The following is a 23,893-nucleotide window of genomic DNA, read 5'->3' as shown; positions in this document are numbered from 1 at the left end:
TGGTCACTCCCTCCCCACCCTCAGAGGTGGGGGTCACACTACCGACCCACGCACGCACTCATTCCTCACAATCATCGTAGGAAACTTCTGAAGTTACGCATTACCTCTTTAAATTAGCGTCACAACTGGGGTGAAGGGGGGGGGGGCTAAACAGTAGGAGTGTGGAGGAAGGGCTTCGTGGGTGTCAAGAGGTCAAGTGTGACAGTGCAGGGGGTCAGAGGGTTAATGCTGCCGGAGTTGGTATGGTTGTAGAGTTGGGACGTGAGAGTTCACGTCTACGCTACAGGCCACTGCCCATGCCGTGCGGGTCGTGAGTGTTGTTTGATCATACTTCACCAAGCTGGTCAGTGCGGATTTCTGAAAAGGGGGGGGGGGGGGGGGGTGAGGACGCAAGTTCGGATAATCGCCCTCCCAGGACCCAAGTTCGGATAATCGCCCTCCCAGGACCCGTTCACGTGTTCGCCGCCGGCATCGGCCGTGGCCGGGAATTCGAACGCGGGTCGCCGGCTTCTAAGTGCAGTGCGCTAACCGCTGCGCCACCGCTCCACCCCCCAACAGGGTCACATGGCAGAAGAGCAGACGATTGGGGTTGTGGTGCAAGGGTCACAGGTCAGTGCGATCGGATAGGGGCGGGTTCAGGGCACGGGGGGGGGGTCAGAGTAATAAGGCAGAAGTCAAGGGTCAAGGACGCAGCACCAACTGACGGGCGGCAGAAAACGCCGGGTCACAGCGGCCGGTACGAACAGCAGTGGACGCCGGGGCCGTATCGACTTCGGCTGCACGACGCGCGTGCGACACGCTGTGACTACGCGCGCGCGCACGCACACTCTGCAACACACAGACACTGGGGGACAACACGCGCGCAACACACACGCAACACGCGCGCAACACACACGCAACACACACCAGGACACGGGCACCGGGACAGAAACGCACGCGTCGAGTGAACACGCGAGCTCCCAACAGCACGGACACAACGCGCGCGCGCACTTAAAAAATCCTCACAATGCGTAGTACACGGGCATTCTATCTGACCGCAGAGGGGGACGACGCATAATCTGGAACGCGCGCTTTAAGAGAATAATGTACACGTTCCGTAAAAAGACGCACACTGGAACATCTCGCGCGACACGCACTCTCCGGAGATGGAACACACACTCTCTGGAATCGGCACACACTCTGAAACTGAAACACACACACTCTCTGGAACACCACACACCAGTGGCGGCTCCTGCAAAATCTCTCAGGGGGGGCAAATGTCTGGATGATTGATAAGGATAAGGTCCACCCATGCAATGGATAAATTAACAGCTTAAGCATGTAAAGGCAACTTTACTTCTTTAATATTAATGAAAAATAAAGTGACTCTTACAATACATCTTGTTTGTTTCTATACTATTAAAACAAACCATTCAAGTTTATTTTATTAAAGATTCCACTAGGTGGCCACAAATTATATTGTTGGATGAAACGTGCTTACGTATGATGACGTAAGCACGTATGATGACGTAAGCACGTTAGGGCGAGCCCTGCCGGAAGCCATAGAGAATGCATTGCAGCGCCCCCTGGTCGAAAAAAAACATCTTTGAATGTAAGTCTATGGGGCCACTCGGGGCGATTCTCAGCCGGAGTGAAATCGCCCAAAAAGAGGCGGTACTCCACAGAACGTGACATGACGCTGATTGGACTATATCCAGAGGCTGCAGTGACGGCTAGCGTGACTCTGTGGTTCAATGACATTGGTGGTGCGTCGCCCAATCGCCCTAATGAAGAAACCGCCCCTGCCACACACTCTGAAACTGAAACACACACACTCTCTGGAACAGACACTCTCTGGAACACACACACACACTCTCTGGAACTGAAACACACACTCTCGGGAATTGAAACACACACTCTCGGGAATTGGCATACACAACACTCTGGAACTGGCACATTCTGAAACACACACTCTCTGGAACAACACACACTCTCTGGAACAACACACACTCTCTGGAACAACACACACTCTCTGGAACAACACACACTCTCTGGAACAACACACACTCTCTGGAACAACACACACTCTCTGGAACAACACACACTCTCTGGAACTGGAACACACACTCTCTGGAACTGGAACACACACTCTCTGGAACAACACACACACTCTGGAACAACACACGTTCTAGAACCGGCACGCACATACACACACAACTGCTAGAACACCAAGCACGCTGGAATGAGGCACACGCTCACTGCCCTGCCCCTGACAATCTCCCTCACAGTGAAGGCGGTGGTGGAGGAGGCGGTGGTGGTGGAGACAGTGGTGGTGGTGGCAATTTGAGGCACACGGAGTCATGCTCATAGATTCTGAAACCCAAACCGTGCCCGCCCCTAACCCCGCCCCCCAGCACACGTAGACGACGCCACGCCTGGGGGGGGGGGGGCAGCACTTCTTACCAGCGGAGGGAAACGGGCGGCCTGTGCCTCTCTACCCTTTTACACGGATTCCCACCGTAGCACTCGGTTCCAAATCAAACCCAAGGTGGTCACCCACCTCCCCACCCCCCCACCCACCATGACCTCCCTTGCCCTCTAACCTGATGGCCATCTCTTCCAAGGGTTATCTCTGTAATTCGGTGACTGCCGTCGCTTTACAATGGGTCCTCAGTGACACGTCACACATTGGGCCCAACGACCCTGAATACTCGACACCAGTGTCACTTCTCGCAGAGTCCCAGTCTAACTGGAGACTCACACCAGCGTCACCCCAGACACACACACACACATCACAGTGTCACTTCAGACACACACACACCACCGCAGTAGCACTGCAGACACACAGCAGTGTCACTCTACAGTGGGCCCCAACAATGTTACTCCATCTCCGCACCAGACGTCCCCCGTTCTTCTGGACTGGGTCTCAATGTCTGAGGCGACACATACGTTGTCGTTGGCACATGAATTTGTTTAACTCCTTCTTCAAAGACTCTGCTTGCTGTCCACAGTAGAGTCACAAAGCGGCTCCCTTCTTCACTTTTCGTCTCCACATCTTCTCAACACAAAGCTTCCTTGAGTTGACAGGAGAGGTGCGACCACAGTCAAAGGAAGCCAGGGTTCCGGATTAAGCCTAGAACTGAATTGTCAAAGAGGAACCTAATTACCCCTTTTCCACTGACACATCCGAGCCAGCACGGGGCACCTTGTGCTACGCAGGCCTCACCAGAAGACGTCTGGCTCGGAGCCAAGCAGGGCCAAGGCCTGGGATCGTGGAGCGTGCGCAGCCACAAGACGTCAGCGGCTCGGCTCCCGCAGTGGAAAAACAACCCGGCACCTTCTGAGCCAAGCCGGGCTGTCTTGGCATGGCTTGGTGGCGCAGTGGAAAAGATGTATGGGTTCCAGCTCAAACCCAGAACTAGATTCTCTGAGGAGCCTGGATTCCAGCTCAAACCCATAACCAGATTCTCAGAAGAGCCTGGGTTCCGGTTCAAAGCCAGAACCAGATTCTCTGAGGAGCCTGGATTCCAGCTCAAACCCATAACCGGATTCTCAGAAGAGCCTGAGTTCCAGCTCAAAGCCTGAACCAGATTCTCTGAGGAGCCTGGATTCCAGCTCAAACCCATAACCGGATTCTCAGAAGAGCCTGGGTTCCGGCTCAAACCCAGAACTGGATTGTCAGCGGCAAGTCCATGACTGACGTCCGCCTTCTATGGGCGACAGACGGAGCCGTGAGGAGGAGGGGGAGTCGGTGGCACAAGACACTGACGATGATGAAGACGATGATGAAGACGATGATGTCGGTGAGAACAATGATGAGGGTTCATGATATCCCCAAACCTCATTTCGACATCTCCAAAAAGTTGGCCGAGCAGGTAGCGGTGAAGAGGTGAAGAGGTGAAGATAAGTGAGTACGGTGATTATGGTGACGGTGATGATGTGGTGGTAGTGGTGATGATGATGATGATGACGGTGAGGTGCGACGAAGTTAGTTTTTCTGCGGCCCAGGAGAGAGCACCACGGGGGTAGAGAGGCCATCCAGCGTCGCCAGGGGGATGGTCGCCATGGATCCTGCAGACGGAAACTTCACATGGCGGCGGTGGGGGGGGAGGGGGTGGTGAGGCAGAGGTGAGACAGTGGTGAGTGTGCGTGTAGCGTATTATAGTGTGTAGGTGGTGAGCTGAGTGGTGATTGAACGCTCACCTAGAGGGATTTCCCTGTCCGTGTGCGAGCTGTGTTGTGTGCGATGCACCGCGTGCGTGCGAAGCGTGCGTAGCGTCCAACGAGTGGCGTGTGGCGAACGGGTGATTGACGGCTGGTGGCTTGCGTGGCGAGCTCAATGGTGAGTGAACGCTCACCTGGAAGGAGGAGTTGCCAGCCTGCGTGCGAGCGGGGCTCTGCAGGGCCAGGGGGCTCAGCGTGCTCCAGAAGTGGATGCTGCCCGATGGGATCAGCGGCGACGGCGTCAGATACAGAGGCTGAGGATCGCACACACAGGAACATCACCACCGTGACCCAGAGGTCGCAACCGGGTACCCGATACCCGTACCCTACCCGATACCCGGCTACCTGTACCCGGCCGGGTACGGGTACCCGTTTGCGACCCTGGTGCGGCCGGGTACGGGTAGGCCGTGAGTCACCGGTGAGTAACCGTTTGTCACTCATTTCGGGTAGGGTACGGGTACGGGTAAGGAATCAAAACCCGTTTTCGACCTCTATCGTGACCGCTGCCATTGTCACCATCACATTAACATCATCACCGCTGTTATCATCACCATCACCATGCCATCGCCACCATCTCAACAGTCAGTCATCGACCACTATCATCAGTCGCCACCACTAGCACCACTAACCACAATGATCCAAACTTCAGGTTTCAGCTTTCAAACGTCAGCGGTGGGTCTGGTGTGGTGAGCATGGTGTGCGTGGTGAGTGTGGTGTTGAGTGTGTTGAGGGTAGTGTTAAGTGCAGTGAGGGTGGTGGTGAGTGTGGTGGTGAGTGTGGTGGTGAGTGTGGTGGTGAATGTGGTGATGGCGGTGAGGTGGTAGTGAGTGTGGCCAGTGTGGTGGTGAGTCTGGTGGTTGTAGTCAGTATGTTGGTGAGTGTGGTGATGGTGGTGTGGTGGTCGTGAGTATGGTCAGTGTGGTAATGTGGTGGTGTGGTGGTCAGTGTGGTGAGTGTGATGGGGCAGCGCTGCCCTCTGACCTGCCCCAGCAGCGATGCCCCAGTAGTGAACGGCATCAGGGGGCTGGGGATCATGTCGAGGGTTCGGCACCCTGTGCTGGTGAGGACCCCCCCAGGACTCAGCGAATCCGACTCGGAGATGATGAGCAGGGGGGGCTGGGGGGGTTTGGGCCTCTTCACGCGGGGGGCCTCGCCCCCCTCTGGGGACGATGGGCTCATCGCCATCTGCGGTGCGACAGCGACAACATGGCGACGGTTACCGGGAGGGGGGGGGGTGAGTGCGTTAGGTTACCAATGCAATTAACGACCCATCAAATCTAAATCAACCCATGTCCAAGTGTTCAAGTTGATCTCGTTTAACCAGGCGCCATACTTGCTTGCACCTTTACCTAACTGTTTCTGGCACCTCTTGCTTTCATCCTGTATTTTGCACTGTTCTTTTGATTTGCGTGCGTTTCGTTTACGACCGTAGTTTGTTGGTTGTGCAATATCGCTGGAGGACTCCCCGTACTTGTTCTTGGCAAACGTTGATGTTTTTTATCTTTGATTTGATTGTTGCTGCTGTTCTCATGAAACTGCTCAGATCTCCCATCTAAAATAGCCGGGGAAACTGGCTAACAAATCAAATAAACTCTCTGTTGTCAATAAACTCACCCAAGAGACCAGTATGAGTCTCATTTGCAAGAGTGGCCTGGATCGCTAAAATAACAACAGCAGTTACGATGCAATGAAGCGAATAGAAATCACAGTAAAAGAAAAACATTGAGACTAAAATCCATAACTTATGGATTTTCTGGAAGATGCTTGACACAGTTTCATGCAAAAAGTCGAATCTAATTTCGAGATCTGGCCGTGAGGATTTCTCTCTCGCCCGCGGTGCGTGAGCTAAAACGCTCATAATCGGCGTGTAGTTAAACGCTTGCACACCGCGCGACAACGTGATTTGTTTGGCTGTGTTGGGTAGTGAAGGGATTTTACGACAAAATATAGAATATTGGCTGGGAAAACCTAGGTGTTGAGTTGTGTTGTCGTTATTATTATACGCTTGTAATTGTGGTGGCGGGGGGGGCGAGGTGGTATCCGCACTTAGCAAGCTTTGCCATGGCGACCCCTTACCTGGGAGATGCCGGATGACTGCAGTGTCGCCGTAGTGATGGGCGTGCTCGCCGCGGATACCAGAGTCAGCTGGGCGCCCGTTGAGAATTGGGAGGGTGTCTCTTTCACGACCACCATGGGCAGCGACGGCCCCACCTCCTCTTCGGGGGTACCCGGTGACGACTCAGGCCGCATCACCACAATCTCCACGTCAACCGCATCCACCTCCTCCTCCTCCTTGGGGTTCTGAACGCAGTCAACAACAGGCGAAAAAACACAACGAGCGGTTGCGATGATGCATAACAATCAGATCCACGTCGATACTATCTCCTCCGCGCATTGATAACACATCTTTACGTAATCACCGCCTCACCACCACCAACAAACATCACAACCTCTACCCCATTACATAATCATTATCCTAACAACACACAGCAACACGAACCCACATTCATACACCATCACAGAGGACCACATCACAACCACTACAGCGAATCAACGTGCCCTTACCCTCTTTTCGCCTTGCACCTCGTGAGCGTCCAAGTGCACTGTAGCTGGCACGGAGGCTCCGTGCGGCAGGGGCGCTTCCCCTTCGGTCCGCTCGGTGCCTTCCTGCACCACCGAGGACTGCACTACCCCGTGCGGCACCGTCTTGGCCGGTTGCTGCACCGGGAGCGACATTGGCGTCGGCGCGGCGGGCTGCTGGGCGGCACCGGTTTGCACGGCGTTGGGCGCCGCCTGCAGCGAGTAGATGGTGAACGTGGAGTACAGCCCCGACGTCTTGTAGTCCGAGCCGGAGGTGCCACCGCCACCGCCGCCGCCGCCGGCGGACGCGACGGCACCCCCACCGACCTTCCCGCCGGATCTCCGTGCCCCTCCGTCCACCACGCCCCCCCAGTCGGTGACGCCGGCGGACGCCGCCACCCCAGCCACCGTCACCGCGCCGTTGCCCATGACGACGGTGGACGGCTGAGCGGGCCCGGTCGCTGTGGCGGCGGCGCTGGAGGAGACGGTGGAGGGCCCCGAAGGCCCCGTCTTGCTGGCGCCCTCCAGTAGGAGGGTCGTGACACGCTCGGCGTCGGCAGACGTGAGCGACGCCGTATCCAGGTTCACCGATTCGGGGAACGAGACGAACTTGTAGACAAACTTCTGACCGTTCACCTTCTTGATGATGTTCTACGCGACACGACACACGGCGCTTGACTCAGTGATCATGGCACGCACAGCTCTCGAAATTCACCAGGCTTAAATTTCCACACACCACACTGACACGCCCAGTTCACCCATTGTGCTGGTGTGCCACCACGTGCCCTGCTAGTGGTAGCCTTGGACCCTCTGGTTGTTGGACATTAATTGTCTCAACAAATTGAATTTCACGGGCTCATAAATTACGTTACTCTATCTGTGTGTTCTTCATGTGTCACCGTGTCTCTGTGTACCCCCATGTAACCCTGTCCTCATGTCCCACCAGTGTACCCGTGTCTCCCTACCATCTTGTCACGACGGTCTCATTCTCTGATCTTGTATCTCCCTGTCCCAGTATTCCTGTGTCTCCCTGTGACATGTCCCCGTGTCCCCCCCCCCCCCACCTTCTCGTAGTAGTATCTCAGCGCCCTGCTAAGCTTGTCGTAGTTCATGTTGGTCTTGTTCTTGCGCAGCCCCCACAGGCGCGCCACCTCCTCGGCCTGCAGCAGCTTGAACTCCCCGTCCGACGAGGTCCACGCGATGAGGTTCTGGTTCCGCACGTCCAGCAGCAGCTGCAGCAGGAACTGCCACAGTGTGATGGTCGAATCCATCCCTACTCAGACACACACTCTGTTGGGGCAAGTGCTGGCCGCATTTTGATTCCCTATTTTTTAAATCCTTTATATTAAGTTCACTTGCTTGCTTGCTTGCGCGCTTACGACCGTGCAAATCTTTTGGTCGTTTTTTAACCCACTTTCCGTGATCCAATCGAGCTGACATTTTGCACACAGACTCGTTGTGCGTGACAATTTATTTTCGTGAAATTTTTTTTCCATAACTTTACACTTTTTAGGAAAAAAAAATTATATTTAATTACCAATTGCTTAATGGTAGCAGGCAATCATCTGACCCATAGGTGGCAGCCATCTCAAGCAAGAGGACGAGAGGACTCTAGCCGCAACGCATATAAAGGATTTATAGTGAAAAACTTTGTTTTTACGGGTTAATTTTTTCCCAGTGCTGATGTTTATCCACCAGGTTCTCATTGAAGAATGAGTCCACCTATGGGAGGCCTTGGGACTGGTTCAGATAATCGTCACTGGTGTTGGATGCGAGCCGGAATCAAACTTAGTCGCCGGATTCGTAAAGCAGTGCGCTTACCACTGAGCTACCACTCCCCACACGCAACAATTAACTACGCACACATGCCTGCCCAAACACGTACATGCACCGGATTAACCACAGACACACGCAAACAAACGACCACAGTGCCAGCCAAGGAATGGAACACGTATAAGTTTAGGGCCGCCGTGGAGATGGAGCGATGAAATCAGCTCAGTGTACAGGTGCTCGGGTGAGACATAGCAACAGATTGGAGAGGCTTTCATCCAGTGGGAGACCGATCAAAGCTCACCTGCACAGGGCCGGCGCTGAGAGCGGAGTCACGCGATCCGGGCAGCCCTGGTGGTGCTCCCATCGGCGTCAACCGGGGCACCACCGTTCCCTTGCTCAGGGCACCGCCCCCACGGTCATCTCCCTCTGGACGCGGGGCCCCTCGCCCCCCACGGCAGTGGGGGTCTCACTGCTCGCACAAGAACACAAAGATAAAAGATCCCGCTTGAAGCTCACTTAAAATGTAGGGGCAAGGGCTGCGAGCGAGCGTCTTTGAAGGCCGGAACCGGCACACGACGGGGTGGCGTGGTCAGCTAACCGCTCAGCCGCCTTTGCCTCGCCAAGGCTGATATTTACACACCGCCCCCGGTTCTCATACAAGGCCAGAGGTCGCAACCGGGTACCCGATACCCATACCCTACCCGATACCCGGCTACCCGGCCGGGTACGGCCGGGTATGGGTACCCGTTTGCGACCCTGGTGCGGCCGGGTACGGGTAAGGAATCAAAACCCGTTGCGACCTCTGTACAAGGCTGAGCTGACCTTGGAGAGGCCGAGGACCGGATCAGATATTCACCGTCACTGATGGTGGCCATGGGTGTGAATCGAACTCGGGTCGCCAGGTTTAAAGTGCAGAGGGCTAACCACTGCACCACCGCTCCCAAAAAACATACAAAGACCCCCCATATAGCCTTTAACAGATTCTTGGGGCAAGTGCTGTTTGTGGGTACCTATGAAGTCCGGCACAGCACACGAGGGAGTGGGTGGCCAACACCATGCCTAGCCACCTTGTTTCCCAGTGTTGTTTACACAAAGCATCAGGCACTCAATTAAGGCTGAGTCAACCTCGCAGAGTACACATCGTGGGCACACAGGGTATGTTAGCCAAGTGTAAATACACAGATACACAAACATGTGTGTTATGATAATGATATATATGTGATGTTAGATTGTTGTGAAGTATGATGATGCGGGACAACGTGATGTGACGATGTGTGGTGTTCAGGGTCGGCTGAAACGATGACGTCTTGAAACGTCACACACTCCCTCCCTTTCCGTTGTCACGGCAACCGCTCCGAGAAGCATTGCCATAGCAACCAAGCTAAATAGCAACACCATAGCAACCGAACCAAGGAGCGTCGTCATGGCAACAACGCCAAGCAGTATCTCAGTAGGAACGACGTCAACGAGTTACGCTAAAGCAACCATGCCGAACAGTGTCACCGTGGGGAAAAAAAGCAAAGGAGCATCACCTTAGCAACCAAACCAAGCAGCAGGACCATCACCACAGCAACCATTAAATAAAGAATCACCATAGAAACCCCGTTCAGGTTCACAGAATCTCTTAATTGAGTAGGCGGTATGCAAACGGTACCCAACGCACAACGCCCTGCAGACGGTAATCCGTAAGCGAACATCTATTAAGGTATTAAGGTCAGCGCAACATCCGTCAGAGCGGTGTGTGTCGAAAACTACACGCGCACATCCGGCCACTCGATCTCCCACTGTGCTGCTGGTGGATGTCAAACGCACGCTGGCGTTTTCGTAATGCCGAATGTATTTGTGGATGCAAGTGGGTTTAGGCTGAGGTGACCTGGCGGAGGTTGAGATGCCACTAGATTTGAAGCTTTCGTGACTGCAAGGATTCTCTCTTCGTTCCGTGTCTGAGGTGTATAGGTTATACACATAACCTATACACCTAGGCTGAGGTGACCTGGCAGAGGTTGAGATGCCACTAGATTTGAAGCTTTCGTGACTGTAAGGATTCATACTCTTAGGTTTTTCGGTAAAGTCACGTAGGTAAAAAATTAAAATATAATTGCAATAATAATAGAAATAAAAAAAGTTATTTTTATTTTTCAGTTAAGTCACGTAGGTAAAAAATAAATAATAAAAATATAATTGCAATAATAATAGAAAGAAAAAAGTTTTTTTATTTCTATAATAGAAAGAAAAAAGTTTTTTTATTTCTATTACTATTTCTATTCTATTTTTATTATTTATTTTTCACCTACGTGACTTTACCGAAAAACCTAAGAGTACGAGATGCCATTGTTTGTGACAGCCGTGTGGATGGCAAGCGTACACATCTCATTATAGTGCATACTTCCACCAGAGTACAAATACATCAAAGCACACATAATAGCGTACACATCATGAACACACAGGGTCTGTGAACCAAATGTAAACACCAAGGGGCACAAACACACTGACACAAAAGCACAGCTCCCCAAACAGAGAGACACAAACACAGGAACACAAAACACAGGGAAACAGACACAAGCATAGAGGCACAAATAATAACATACATGGTCACAGAACCGGATACACAAACATGTTAACACACAAATAGCCACAAAGACACGAACACCAAAGACACAAACACAGACATAAACACAAGGACATCAACATGTAAACACAAACTAAAGTACTGTACACACGCACATACACAAGGACACAAACACAGGCACAAATATAAAAACATTCAAAAGTACACCAAAACACAGCTACGTAAAAACGCAAAACACATAAACACACAGGGACCCAAATAAGAACCCCTTATCAGGGACCTTAACCCTCAGACTGGCAGCCAAAGAGCACGCACACACGAACCCTATAGCCTAGCCCTGCCATACACATAACCTATATACCCAGCCCTGCCATAGCCCTAACCTATATACCCAGCCCTGCCATACACATAATCTATATACCTAGCCCTGCCATAGTCCTAACCTATATACCCAGCCCTGCCATACACATAACCTATATACCTAGCCTTGCCATACACATAACCTATATACCTAGCCCTGCCATACCCATAACCTATATACCCAGCCCTGCCATACACATAACCTATATACCTAGCCCTGCCATACCCATAACCTATATACCGAGCCCTGCCATACCCATACCCTATATACCTAGCCCTGCCATACACATAACCTATATACCTAGCCCTGCCATAGCCCTAACCTATATACCTAGCCCTGCCATACACATAACCTATATACGTAGCCCTGCCATACCCATAACCTATATACCTAGCCCTGCCATACCCATAACCTATATACCCAGCCCTGCCATACCCATAACCTATACACCTAGCCCTGCCATACATATACCCTATATACCCAGCCCTGCTATATTCATAACCTATATACTTAGCCCTGCCATACCCATAACCTATATACCTAGCCCTGCCAAACCCATAACCTATATACCCAGCCCTGCCATAACCCGAACCTATATACCTAACCCTGCCATACCCATAACCTATATACCCAGCCCTGCCATACCCATACCCTATACACCTAGCCCTGCCATACACATAACCTATACACCTAGCCCTGTTATACACATAACCTATACACCTAGCCCTGCCATACACATAACCTATATACCTAGCCCTGCCATACCATAACCTATACACCTAGCCCTGCCATACACATACCCTATATACCTAGCCCTGCCATACCCATAGCCTATATACCAAGCCCTACCCATAACCTATATACCTAGCCCTGCCATACACATAACCTATATACCTAGCCCTGCCATACACATAACCTATACACCGAGCCCTGCCATACACATAACCTATACACCTAGCCCTGACATACACATAACCTATATACTTAGCCCTGCTATACCCATACCCTATATACCTAGCCCTGCCATACCCATAACCTATACACCTTGCCCTGCTATACCCATAACCTATACACCTAGCCCTGCCATACCCATAACCTATATACCTAGCCCTGCTATACCCATAACCTATACACCTAGCCCTGCCATACACATAACCTATATACCTAGCCCTGCTATGCCCATAACCTATACACCTAGCCCTGCTATACCCATAACCTATATACCTAGCCCTGCTATGCCCATAACCTATACACCTAGCCCTGCCATACACATAACCTATATACCTAGCCCTGCTATGCCCATAACCTATACACCCAGCCCTGCCATACACATAACCTATATACCTAGCCCTGCCATACACATAACCTATATACCTAGCCCTGTCATACACATAACCTATATACCTAGCCCTGTCATACACATAACCTATATACCTAGCCCTGCCATAGCCCTAACCTATATACCTAGCCCTGCCATACACATAACCTATATACGTAGCCCTGCCATACCCATAACCTATATACCTAGCCCTGCCATACCCATAACCTATATACCCAGCCCTGCCATACCCATAACCTATACACCTAGCCCTGCCATACATATACCCTATATACCCAGCCCTGCTATATTCATAACCTATATACCCAGCCCTGCCATACCCATAACCTATATACCCAGCCCTGCCATACCCATAACCTATACACCTAGCCCTGCCATACCCATAACCTATATACCTAGCCCTGCCATACATATACCCTATATACCTAGCCCTGCCATACACTTAACCTATATACCCAGCCCTGCCATACACATAACCTATATACCTAGCCCTGCCATACACATAACCTATACACCTAGCCCTGCCATACTCAAAGCTCTAACCCTATAACCCAGCCCTGCCATACCCAAAGCTCTAACCCTATAACCTAGCCCTTACCTCTAGTGCCCTCACCTTGCCGTACCCCTCAGCCGACCACACGGTACGTTAGGGAAATGACTACGCTAATGCTGTACACAGTCCCAATAACCTTAACCCCATAGGCCTACACACCGCCGATAGACCCAAACAACTATGCACTACTTTAACCCGAACTGTCGTTGCGTGCAACATTTTTTCTAGATTTGAAGCTTTCGTGACTGCAAGGATTCATACTCTTAGTTCTTTCGGTAAAGTCACGTAGGTAAAAAAATGTAATTAAAATTAATAAAAATGAAAATAAATATTGTTTTTATTTTTTATTAATTTTAATTTCATTTTTTACCCACGTGACTTTACCGAAAGAACTAAGAGTATGCAACATTTTTTGTTTGTTACTAAATAAAGTTTTGTGAAACCGAGTTGGCGATTGCCGCACCAATAGCGACTACCATGTTCACCAGGGTAGGGTTAGCCTGGTACACTATAGGTTCGAGTCACAGCATACAGGCCCGACCCCATAACTCTTACCCTATAGCCTGGACTATATGGCTCGAACCTTACCCAGCCTACAACGCTGGCCCTACAAGCACACACATTAACCCCAATTCGCTGATACTAGCCCTATATCTCTAACTCCAGCACCACCATACCCCTAACACTAACGCTGTAGTCCTAACGTTGACTTAACCACAGCATTATATGTACAGTGGGGCTAGGTTAGAATTAGAGCTAAAGGTTAGCGTTATGGATATGGGATAAGTCCGACCCTATAACCATAGCTCTACCTACAGACCCCTAACCCCCTAACCCTGTCACAACACGCAAATATACCCCCAACAACAACACAACTACACCCCTCACAACAACACAACTACACCACTAACACAACTACACCACTAACAAAACTACTGTACACCACTAACACAACTACACCACTAACACAACTACACCCCCCACAACATAACAATATCACTAACACAACTACACCACTAACACAAACACAACTATAACCCTGTCCTTATCACAAATATACCCATAACCCAATTACACCCCTAACCCCAACACAATTGTACCTCTAACGCAAACACAACTACACCCCTCACAACAGCACAACTACACCCTCACAACACCACAACAGCACAACTACACCCTCACAACACCACTACACCCTCACAACAAAACTACACCCTCACACAACTACACCCTCACACAACACCACAACTATACCCTCACAACACCACAACTACACCCCTCACAACAACACGACTACACCCTCACAACACCACAACTACACCCTCACAACTACACCCCTCACAACAACACAACTACAACACCACAACTACACCCCTCACAACAACACAACTACACCACCACAACAACACAACTACACCCTTACAACACCACTACACCCTCACAACTACACCCCTCACAACAACACCACAACTACACCCCTCACACAACAACACAACTACAACCCCACAACTATACTATAACTACACCCTCACACAACACAACTACACCCCTCACAACAACACAACCACAACAACACAACTACACCCTCACACAACACAACTACACCTCACACAACACAACTACACCCTCACACAACACAACTACACCCCTCACAACAACACAACCACAACACAATTACACCCCTCACACAACACCACAACTACACCCTCACACAACACAACTACACCCCTCACACAACACAACTACACCCCTCACACAACAACACAACTACACCCCTCACACAACACAACTACACCCCTCACACAACACAACTACACCCCTCCACAACAACACAACTACACCCTCACACAACACACAACTACACCCTCACACAACACCACCACAACGACACCCCTCACTACAACCCTAACAACACAACTACACCCCTCACACAACAACACAACTACACCCCTCACACAACAACACAACTACACCCCTCACACAACAACACAACTACACCCTCACACAACACAACTACACCCCTCACACAACACAACTACACCCCTCACACAACAACACAACTACACCCCTCACACAACAACACAACTACACCCTCACACAACACAACTACACCCTCACACAACACAACTACACCCCTCACAACAACACAACCACAACACAATTACACCCCTCAAACAACACCACAACTACACCCTCACCCAACACAACTACACCCCTCACACAACACAACTACACCCCTCACACAACAACTACACCCCTCACACAACAACACAACTACACCACAACTACACCTATCACAACACAACTACACCTTCACAACTACACCCCTCACAACAACTACACCCCTCACCACAACTACACCCCTCACACAACACAACTACAACACCACAACTACACTACAACTACACCCTCACACAACATAACTACACCTCTCACAACAACACAACCACAACAACACAACTACACCCTCACACAACACCACAACTACACCCCTCACACAACAAAACTACACCTCTCACAACAACACAACCACAACACAACTACAACACCACAACTACACTACAACTACACCCTCACACAACACAACTACACCTCTCACAACAACACAACCACAACAACACCACAACTACACTACAACTACACCCTCACACAACACAACTACACCTCTCACAACTACACCACCACAAGAGCACAACTACAGCACAACTACACCACAACTACACTACAACTACACCCTCACACAACACAACTACATCCCTCACAACACCACAACTACACCCTCACAACAACACAACTACACCCCTCACAACAACACCCCTCACAACTACACCCCTCACAGCACCACAACTACAACACCACAACTACACCCTCACAGCAACACAACTACACCCTCACAACAACACAACTACACCCCTCACAACAACACCCCTCACAACTACACCCCTCACAACTACACCCCTCACAGCACCACAACTACAACACCACAACTACACCCTCACAGCAACACAACTACACCCTCACAACAACACAACTACACCCCTCACACCAACACCCCTCACAACACCACAACTACAACACCACAACTACAACACCACAACTACACCCTCACAGCAACACAACTACACAACCACACCCTCACACCACAACTACACCCTCACAACAACACAACTACGCCCCTCACAACACAACTACACCCCTCACAACACCACAACTACACCCCTCACAACACCACAACTACACCCCTCACAACACCACAACTACACCCCTCACAACACCACAACTACACCACAACTACAACACCACAACAACTACAACACCGCAACAACACAACAACTACAACAACACCACAACCAAACTCGTCCTCCTGCCCCCCACACCGCCCACGCCCTAGCCGCGGGCTCCGACTCCATAGCGCGGCCTCCCCCCTCCCCTCTCACACAGCGGGGGGGGGGGGGGGGTCAGGGCCCCCCACGACGCCCCCACCCCGAGACCCCCACCCCGCCCCCCAGTAGCCCGGGGGGTGGGGCCCCCCCTTACCTCGCGGGGGGGGGGGCGGCGCTCAGGGGCCTCCTCCTGCTGCCCTGAGTGAGGGCCGCATGGCCCCGGGTCGAGGCGGCGTCGCCTTCTCCCCTGGGGGGACTCGATGTGACCCCCCTTGGTGACCCCCTTGGTGACCCCCTTGGTGACCCCCTTGGTGACCCCTTGGTGATCCTTTAAAGGGTCCCAAAGGGGGTCCACACAGTGGGGCTTTCTGTCGACGAGAAGGATCGCGCGGACTTGTGTATGTTGAGCTTGTCAAGATGTGGCCCCCGTTGCCGCGTCTCTCTCCTCTCTCCTCCTCGTCCTCTTGAAGTCGCCTTGCGTCTTGGGGCAGGGGTCTCCCGGCCTCCTCCTACTCCTCCTTCTCCTGTCAGCGCGTGTTGACTCCGTGGTTGACAACGGCGCTCCGTCTCCCACCACCACGTCCACCACCACCCTCACCCTCCTCCTGCTGCTGCTGCTGCTTCTCTCCCGCAGTCGCCGTGAGAGCGGCGGCGATGCGAGATGTGGACTCGAGGTGGCGCTCGTTCCACCACCCACCGCCACCACGAACCACCACCAACAACCAACCACCACCACCCACCACCACCACAACCACCAACCACCACCAACCACCACAACACACCACCACTAACCACCACTACCACCACCACCACCACACCACACACCACCAACCACCACCAACCACCACCACCACCCAACCACCACACCACCACCACCACCACCACCACCCACCACCACACCACCAACCACCACCACCACCAACCACCACCACTACCAACCACCACCACCAACCACCACCACCAACCACACCAACCCCAACCACCACCACAACCACCAACCACAACCACCACCACAACCACCACCAACCACCACAACCACCACAACCACCACACACCACCAACCACCACCACCAACCACCACCACCACCACCAACCACCACCACCACCAACCACCACCCACCAACCACCACCACCCACCAACCACCACCACCCACCACCACCCACCAACCACCACCAGCAACCACAACCACCAACCACCACCCACCACCACACACCACACCATCACACACCACCACCTACCACCACACACTCCACATTCACCACTCTGCTGCTATCACAGCAGCAACAACAACAGACGTTCACAAACGTAATCGCTTTATCACGTTGTGAATAATATACACAACATGTACACAACACACACACAGCACAATTGCAACTGGTATCGGTGTGCTGTTGTAGAGAAAACAGCTGAATGGTGATAATGCACTCTAATAACACTGCAGGTAGCTCCTAATGCTGTATGGTACACAAACACACAATTCCCATATTATAATCATGATTGTGTTAGAGGTACACTATAAGGTACACCACATTGTGTGCATGCATGGCCTATTGTTAATTCACTGCTGAATGAGTGCCGCGTGACAAACACGACATTGATAAACAAACACGTGAATGCTATAGGACACAAACTACACAATGCACATTATGATTCATGTGTGTACACAAATCACAGTCCCCCGTTATTACACGCACGACACAATATGAATGCACAATCCATGAAGTGTGTAACAGCACTGCTGCTTTAAACAAACACAACACGCGATTTTACATAAGTTGACATCAAACCTGTCAACCCCTTATCAGTGTTCATTACATTACTACAGAACAATTCAGACCTGAGTGGTCACAATGTGCCCCTTATACATCTCAACGTTCAACGTTCATCCTACAAAGTTCCACCACAAGGGAGAAACACACAAATAGATAATCACCACCACTAGTACACTCACCACTAGTACACTCACCACTAGTACACTCACCACTACACTCACCACTAGTACACTCCCCACCACTACTACACTCACCACGAGTACACTCACCACTAGTACACTCACCACTAGCACACTAGTAAACTCACCACTAGTACACTCACCACTACACTCACCACTAGTACACTCACCACTAGCACACTAGTACACTTACCACTAGTACACTCACCACTAGTACACTCACCACTACACTCACCACTAACTAGTACACTCACCACTACACTCACCACTACATACCTGTCAACCCCTTATCAGTGCCCTACCTTATTACAGACCAATCCAGACCTTATTTCTCACCCCGTCTCCCTTATAAATCTCAAAGTTCATCCCACAAAGTCCCATCACGAAGGGATAAACACAAACAAATAGACAATTTAAATGTTTTGCCCGCATTGAAACGGCTGTACGCCGTTTATGGATATAAAAAACACATTTCGCTGTGCAAGAATACGGGGTAAACCCTATGGTACGATCCACTCACAGGGTAACACTATCTTCACAAGCACATCACTCTATAACCACACGTAAACACACCGGCAGAGATGGGCAGCAGCGAACACACAATGTCAGTTGTCATTTGAATTACGTGCGCTAAAATTAGTTTTTTTATTACATTTAAAATTACTGCGCATCTAATTCAAACGGGGAATCACAGGTGTCGTTTGAATATACACGTGGTGATTGAAATGTGGATGTCGAATTTTAAATTGAGTATTGAAAGAACGTTTAAGTGACACGTCCTTTACATTGGGAATTAAAATTGCATATCCGCAAGCACGAGGTTACTCCGGAGTGGCGTGAGCGAGCATTTTCAGGGTCTGTGCCTTCACCTTAAAACTCAAATGACTAATCATCTCGACCATGTCTTAGAAACAAGATAGTCAAGTAAAATTTTATTTTTCGCCTTTCTGGCACAAATCTGCCACTAAATTCAGCAGTGTATGAATATATAATCAGATCCATAATAAATGTTTTTGGGGTTAGATCGCGTTAAGTATCAATGTTGTGTCGTAACCCTCCACCACCCGACACAGCTAATTAGTAAGGGATTTGCCACGTGAACAAAACGCCGATTAGTTACCACTTCAGCCCACCGGTGTGTTGGTGAGTAAATCCACAACATTTACAATTTCAGTCACGCACCTGGGGGGGGGGGGGGGGGGGGGGGGGAGTCAGACATTTGTGACGATGTGTGACGAGGGGGGGGGGGTTGAGAAATGTGACGTCACATCAAAATGCGCAACTTTAAATAAATATAGACAACACGTTCTACTTAATTAAATATACTTTTTGATAAATGTTTTCTCCTACAACATCAGAGTGCAGCGCCACATTAAATACGCACTACAATGACAACAGTTTAAAGCGATTTGGAGAATGTAAAAAAAATTGGGGGGGGGGGGGGGGGCAGAGCTTTGTGACGTCATATTTGACGGGGGGGTGGGGGTCTGACTTTTTGTGACGCCGTGTGACGAATGGGGGGGGGGGGGGTGAAAAATCGTCCAAAATCGCGTGACGTCATTTATGGACGGCCCCTACGACGTTTCGCTGGTAATTACATCCAGCATCATCGGGCGATTTGCTAGAACAGTGAAGCAATCCACCTGCTTCAGGTCTTCAATGGAGCAGCAGCAGCAGGGCGACGTCATCACAGAACCCAACCACTCACTAATCGGCTGTGTCGGGTGGTGGAGGGTTACGACACATTTATCATTTATACTTACGCGATCGAACCCAAAAACCTTTATAATGAAAAATATCGGTCGCGAACCCCTACGTGTATAATCATATCCTCCACATAAAACACTGAACAGTCTTGAAGTGCACTTTAGAAGTATAGAAATTTTAAAAAAGGGCAGTTAACGTGGACCCAACTCGACAAGAACACGGTTCACAGAGCACAACCACTAACAACCGGGCCTGTGTGGGCAGTTGTGCAGAACAACAACACAACAGCATGAACACACAATAACATCAACAACACAACAGCATTAACAACACAACAGCATTAACAACACAACAACACATCAACAAACACAACATTAACAAAACAGCATCAACAACACAACAGCATCCACAACAGCACATCAACAAACACAACAACATTAACAACAAAACAGCATCCACAACAACACAACACAAAAGCATCAACAACATATCAGCATCAACAACACAACAGCATCAATAACACAACATCAACAACACAACAGCACATCAACAAACACATCAGCATCAACAACACAACAGCATCAACAACACAACAGCATCAACAACACAACAGCATTAACAACACAACAGCACATCAACAACAGAGATGCTGGTGGTCGATGCTGTGCCGTGATGTTGTGCCCGTGCACGAGTTCGTAATCGATGGTCGTTCATCCCCGCAGCCTCCCTCCCTATTCAACCACAACCAATGGCAACTCAGAGAAGGCTGGCAACCCCCTTGTGACGATTCCGGTGACGTCCGCAAAGCCCCTCTCCCGTCTTGACCTCCCGTCCAGCGGCACACGTGTTGACGGAGAGTCTGTAGATATATTTGAAAGTCTGCTTTGAAAACCCATCTCTTTAAACTGAGCCTTCCATCTTTAGTTTGCTCGGCTGTTCCCTGGGTCGGTTTTAAGTTTCCCGATTTCCATGCATTGCTCATTGGGATCCGAGGATGGAATTCGAAATTGTACATTTCGATTTTTGTTGTAAATCGAACCGATGCACAGTCACAGATGGCACGCTTGCGTAAAACAAATATTACTGGGAGGAACCTCCTGGTTACACCAGCCCACAGGGGATTATTGTGTCCGTCGTGCAGGGAGGGGCTGGGTGGGGAAGGGAGGGGCTGGGTGGAGAGGGTGGGGAGGGGCTGGGTGGAGAGGGTGGGGCTGGGTGGGGAGGGTGGGGAGGGGAGGGTGGGGCTGGGTGGGGAGGGGAGAGTGGGGAGGGAGGGGAGTGTGGGGAGAGGCTGGGTGGGAAGGGTGGGGAGGGGCGGGTGGGGAGGGTGGGGAGGGGCTGGGTGGGGAGGGTGGGGGCTGGGAGGGGTGGGGCTGGGTGGGGAGGGGCTGGTCACCCCGTCACCCCGTGGTGCCCTTATAAAACTCAACGTTTAACCTACTCACGCCGGCTTGTGCCCGCCCTCACAGTCGGGCATATTTGCGGAATACACCACGCCGCCGTTGACCCTGGCCATTGACCGAGCAACCCAACGTTCCTACCAGCTCCCTCCACAGGGATGTGTATACAGTAGTCATCCCGATTATAAGTCGCACTATCCCCAGACCCTCCCGCCCCCCCGTGACGAAAGGAAACGTTGGCGGTGCGTCTTATAATCCGGTACGAGACACCGGATTTGTATAACTTTACCGGATCCGTCTTATAATCCGGTACGAGACACCGGATTTGTATAACTTTACCGGATCCGTATTATAATCCGGTACGAGACACCGGATTTGTATAACTTTACCGGATCCGTCTTATAATCCGGTACGAGATACCGGATTTGTATAACTTTACGAGGTGCGTCTTATAATCCGGTACGCGTGATACTCTTATTTTTTCGGTAAAGTCACGTAGGTAAAAAAATGAAATTAAAATTAATAAAAATATTTTTATTAATTAAATAAAAATGAATAAAAAAAATTGATTAATTTTTTATTACTTTTTTTTACCTACGTGACTTTACCGAAAAAACATGAGTATGAATCCTTGCAGTCACGAAAGCTTCAAATCTAGAATCGGTACGCGTGAAGTTACCAGATTTGTATAACAACATTTCCGGGTGCGTCTTATAATCAGGAACTTGTTTGCCACGAATCGAAAACAATCGATTCGTGCCGCAGTAAGATTATTCGATTACTGTACTGTATCTGAACCGAGAGAATCGATTAGTGAACTGAAGCGATTCATCCCACGTCCACGATACATTACAGACGTCTCGAATCCGTTTTTACAATTCGATTTCGGAATCTATTCTCACGGGACGTGCGGAGACTACAGCTTACCGCTGGGTTCGATCATTGCACGCACGATTATGTTTAAATTGGCCTACGAACCTACAGAGAATCTATATACATCGATCCACGCACCCAAGTGAACGCGTGTCAACGCATGCGCACAACGCGCGCGTGAGGGGAGTTGGGAAGGGGGGGGGGGTCCGTGACGTCACCGCCCACACCGGGCGTCGCGTGACGGGACGGAAACGGCGCGCGGCCTGAGATGGGAGCAACGTGGGCGGGGCCAAGAAGGGGGGGGGGGGCAACAAGGGGTGGGGTCGACGGGTGCCAATAAGGGGGAGGGGGAGTAAAACTGGGGGGGGGGATATTGGGGTGGGGGGGGGACGAAGGGGGGGGCAAGAAGGGGGGCAACAAAGGGTGGGGTCGACGGGGGGGGGGGGATGCCAATAAGGGGGAGGGGGAGTAAAACTGGGGAGGGGGGATATTGGGGGGGGGGGGCGAAGGGGGGGCAAGAAGGGGGGGGGGAGAAGGGGGGCAACAAGGGGTGGGGTCAACAGGGGGGGGTGCCAATAAGGGGGAGTAAAACTGGGGGGGGGGGGGGGAAGGGGGGGGGGTGCAGTATAAATGAAACTTTTTTTTATCCTAATTTTATTTCATATTCTTGGTTCTTTCGGTAAAGTCACGTAGAAGGGAAATAATAAAATATCATAACATTCTCACGTTTCGGCCACAACGCAAGCGTTCTTTTTATTATGTTATTATTTTATTTACCTTCTACGTGACTTTACCGAAAGAACCAATTATATGAATCCCTGCAGTCACGAAAGCTTCAAATCGAAATTGATTTTCTTTCGTTTGGTTACCAAGAAAAGCCTCACCGAGTCTCAAGACGTTTGCTGGAGGTTCTTGTCAAGAAGTTTTACGCAGTAGCGGGGGGGGGGGATGGGGGGGCAGCGATAGTTGTTGTCGCTGTGAGATGCCGAGCGCGATGACCTAGGAAGTTTGGCAGCATTGGGATATTTCGACCAAAAGCAGTTCCACTGCGTGTGTGGCTTTAGCTATGGGAGGATGAAACCGGAAAACCCGGAGGAAACCCGCGCAGAACATCAAGGGAAGATATAAATTCCGCACAGCAAGCGGCGCCAGAGTAAGTACTCGAACTCAGTCGCCTTTTGCTGCGAGGCGCCGGCTGTT

General features: G+C 50.8%; 1 protein-coding gene across 1 annotated transcript; it reads right to left on the bottom strand.

The window, feature by feature from the left end:
- Positions 1 to 1,378: 1,378 nt before the first annotated feature.
- LOC133355444 (ETS domain-containing protein Elk-1-like) lies at positions 1,379 to 17,487 on the bottom strand. The gene is made up of 8 exons (XM_061572751.1): positions 16,916 to 17,487; positions 8,858 to 9,025; positions 7,848 to 8,056; positions 6,769 to 7,434; positions 6,280 to 6,504; positions 5,185 to 5,388; positions 4,338 to 4,457; positions 1,379 to 4,063 (listed from the first exon to the last, which is right to left on the bottom strand). The coding sequence occupies exons 3-8, from the start codon at positions 8,052 to 8,054 to the stop codon at positions 3,968 to 3,970; spliced, it is 1,518 nt and encodes a 505-aa protein (XP_061428735.1). The 5' UTR covers positions 8,055 to 8,056; positions 8,858 to 9,025; positions 16,916 to 17,487; the 3' UTR covers positions 1,379 to 3,967.
- Positions 17,488 to 23,893: the final 6,406 nt, after the last annotated feature.

The sequence above is a fragment of the Lethenteron reissneri genome, chromosome 51, assembly GCF_015708825.2.
Source record: "Lethenteron reissneri isolate LAM-NWPU_2019-01 chromosome 51, ASM1570882v1, whole genome shotgun sequence".
NCBI lineage: Eukaryota > Metazoa > Chordata > Hyperoartia > Petromyzontiformes > Petromyzontidae > Lethenteron > Lethenteron reissneri.
The sequence above is the reverse complement of the archived record's forward strand: the minus strand, read 5'-3'. Positions and strand labels throughout refer to the sequence as shown.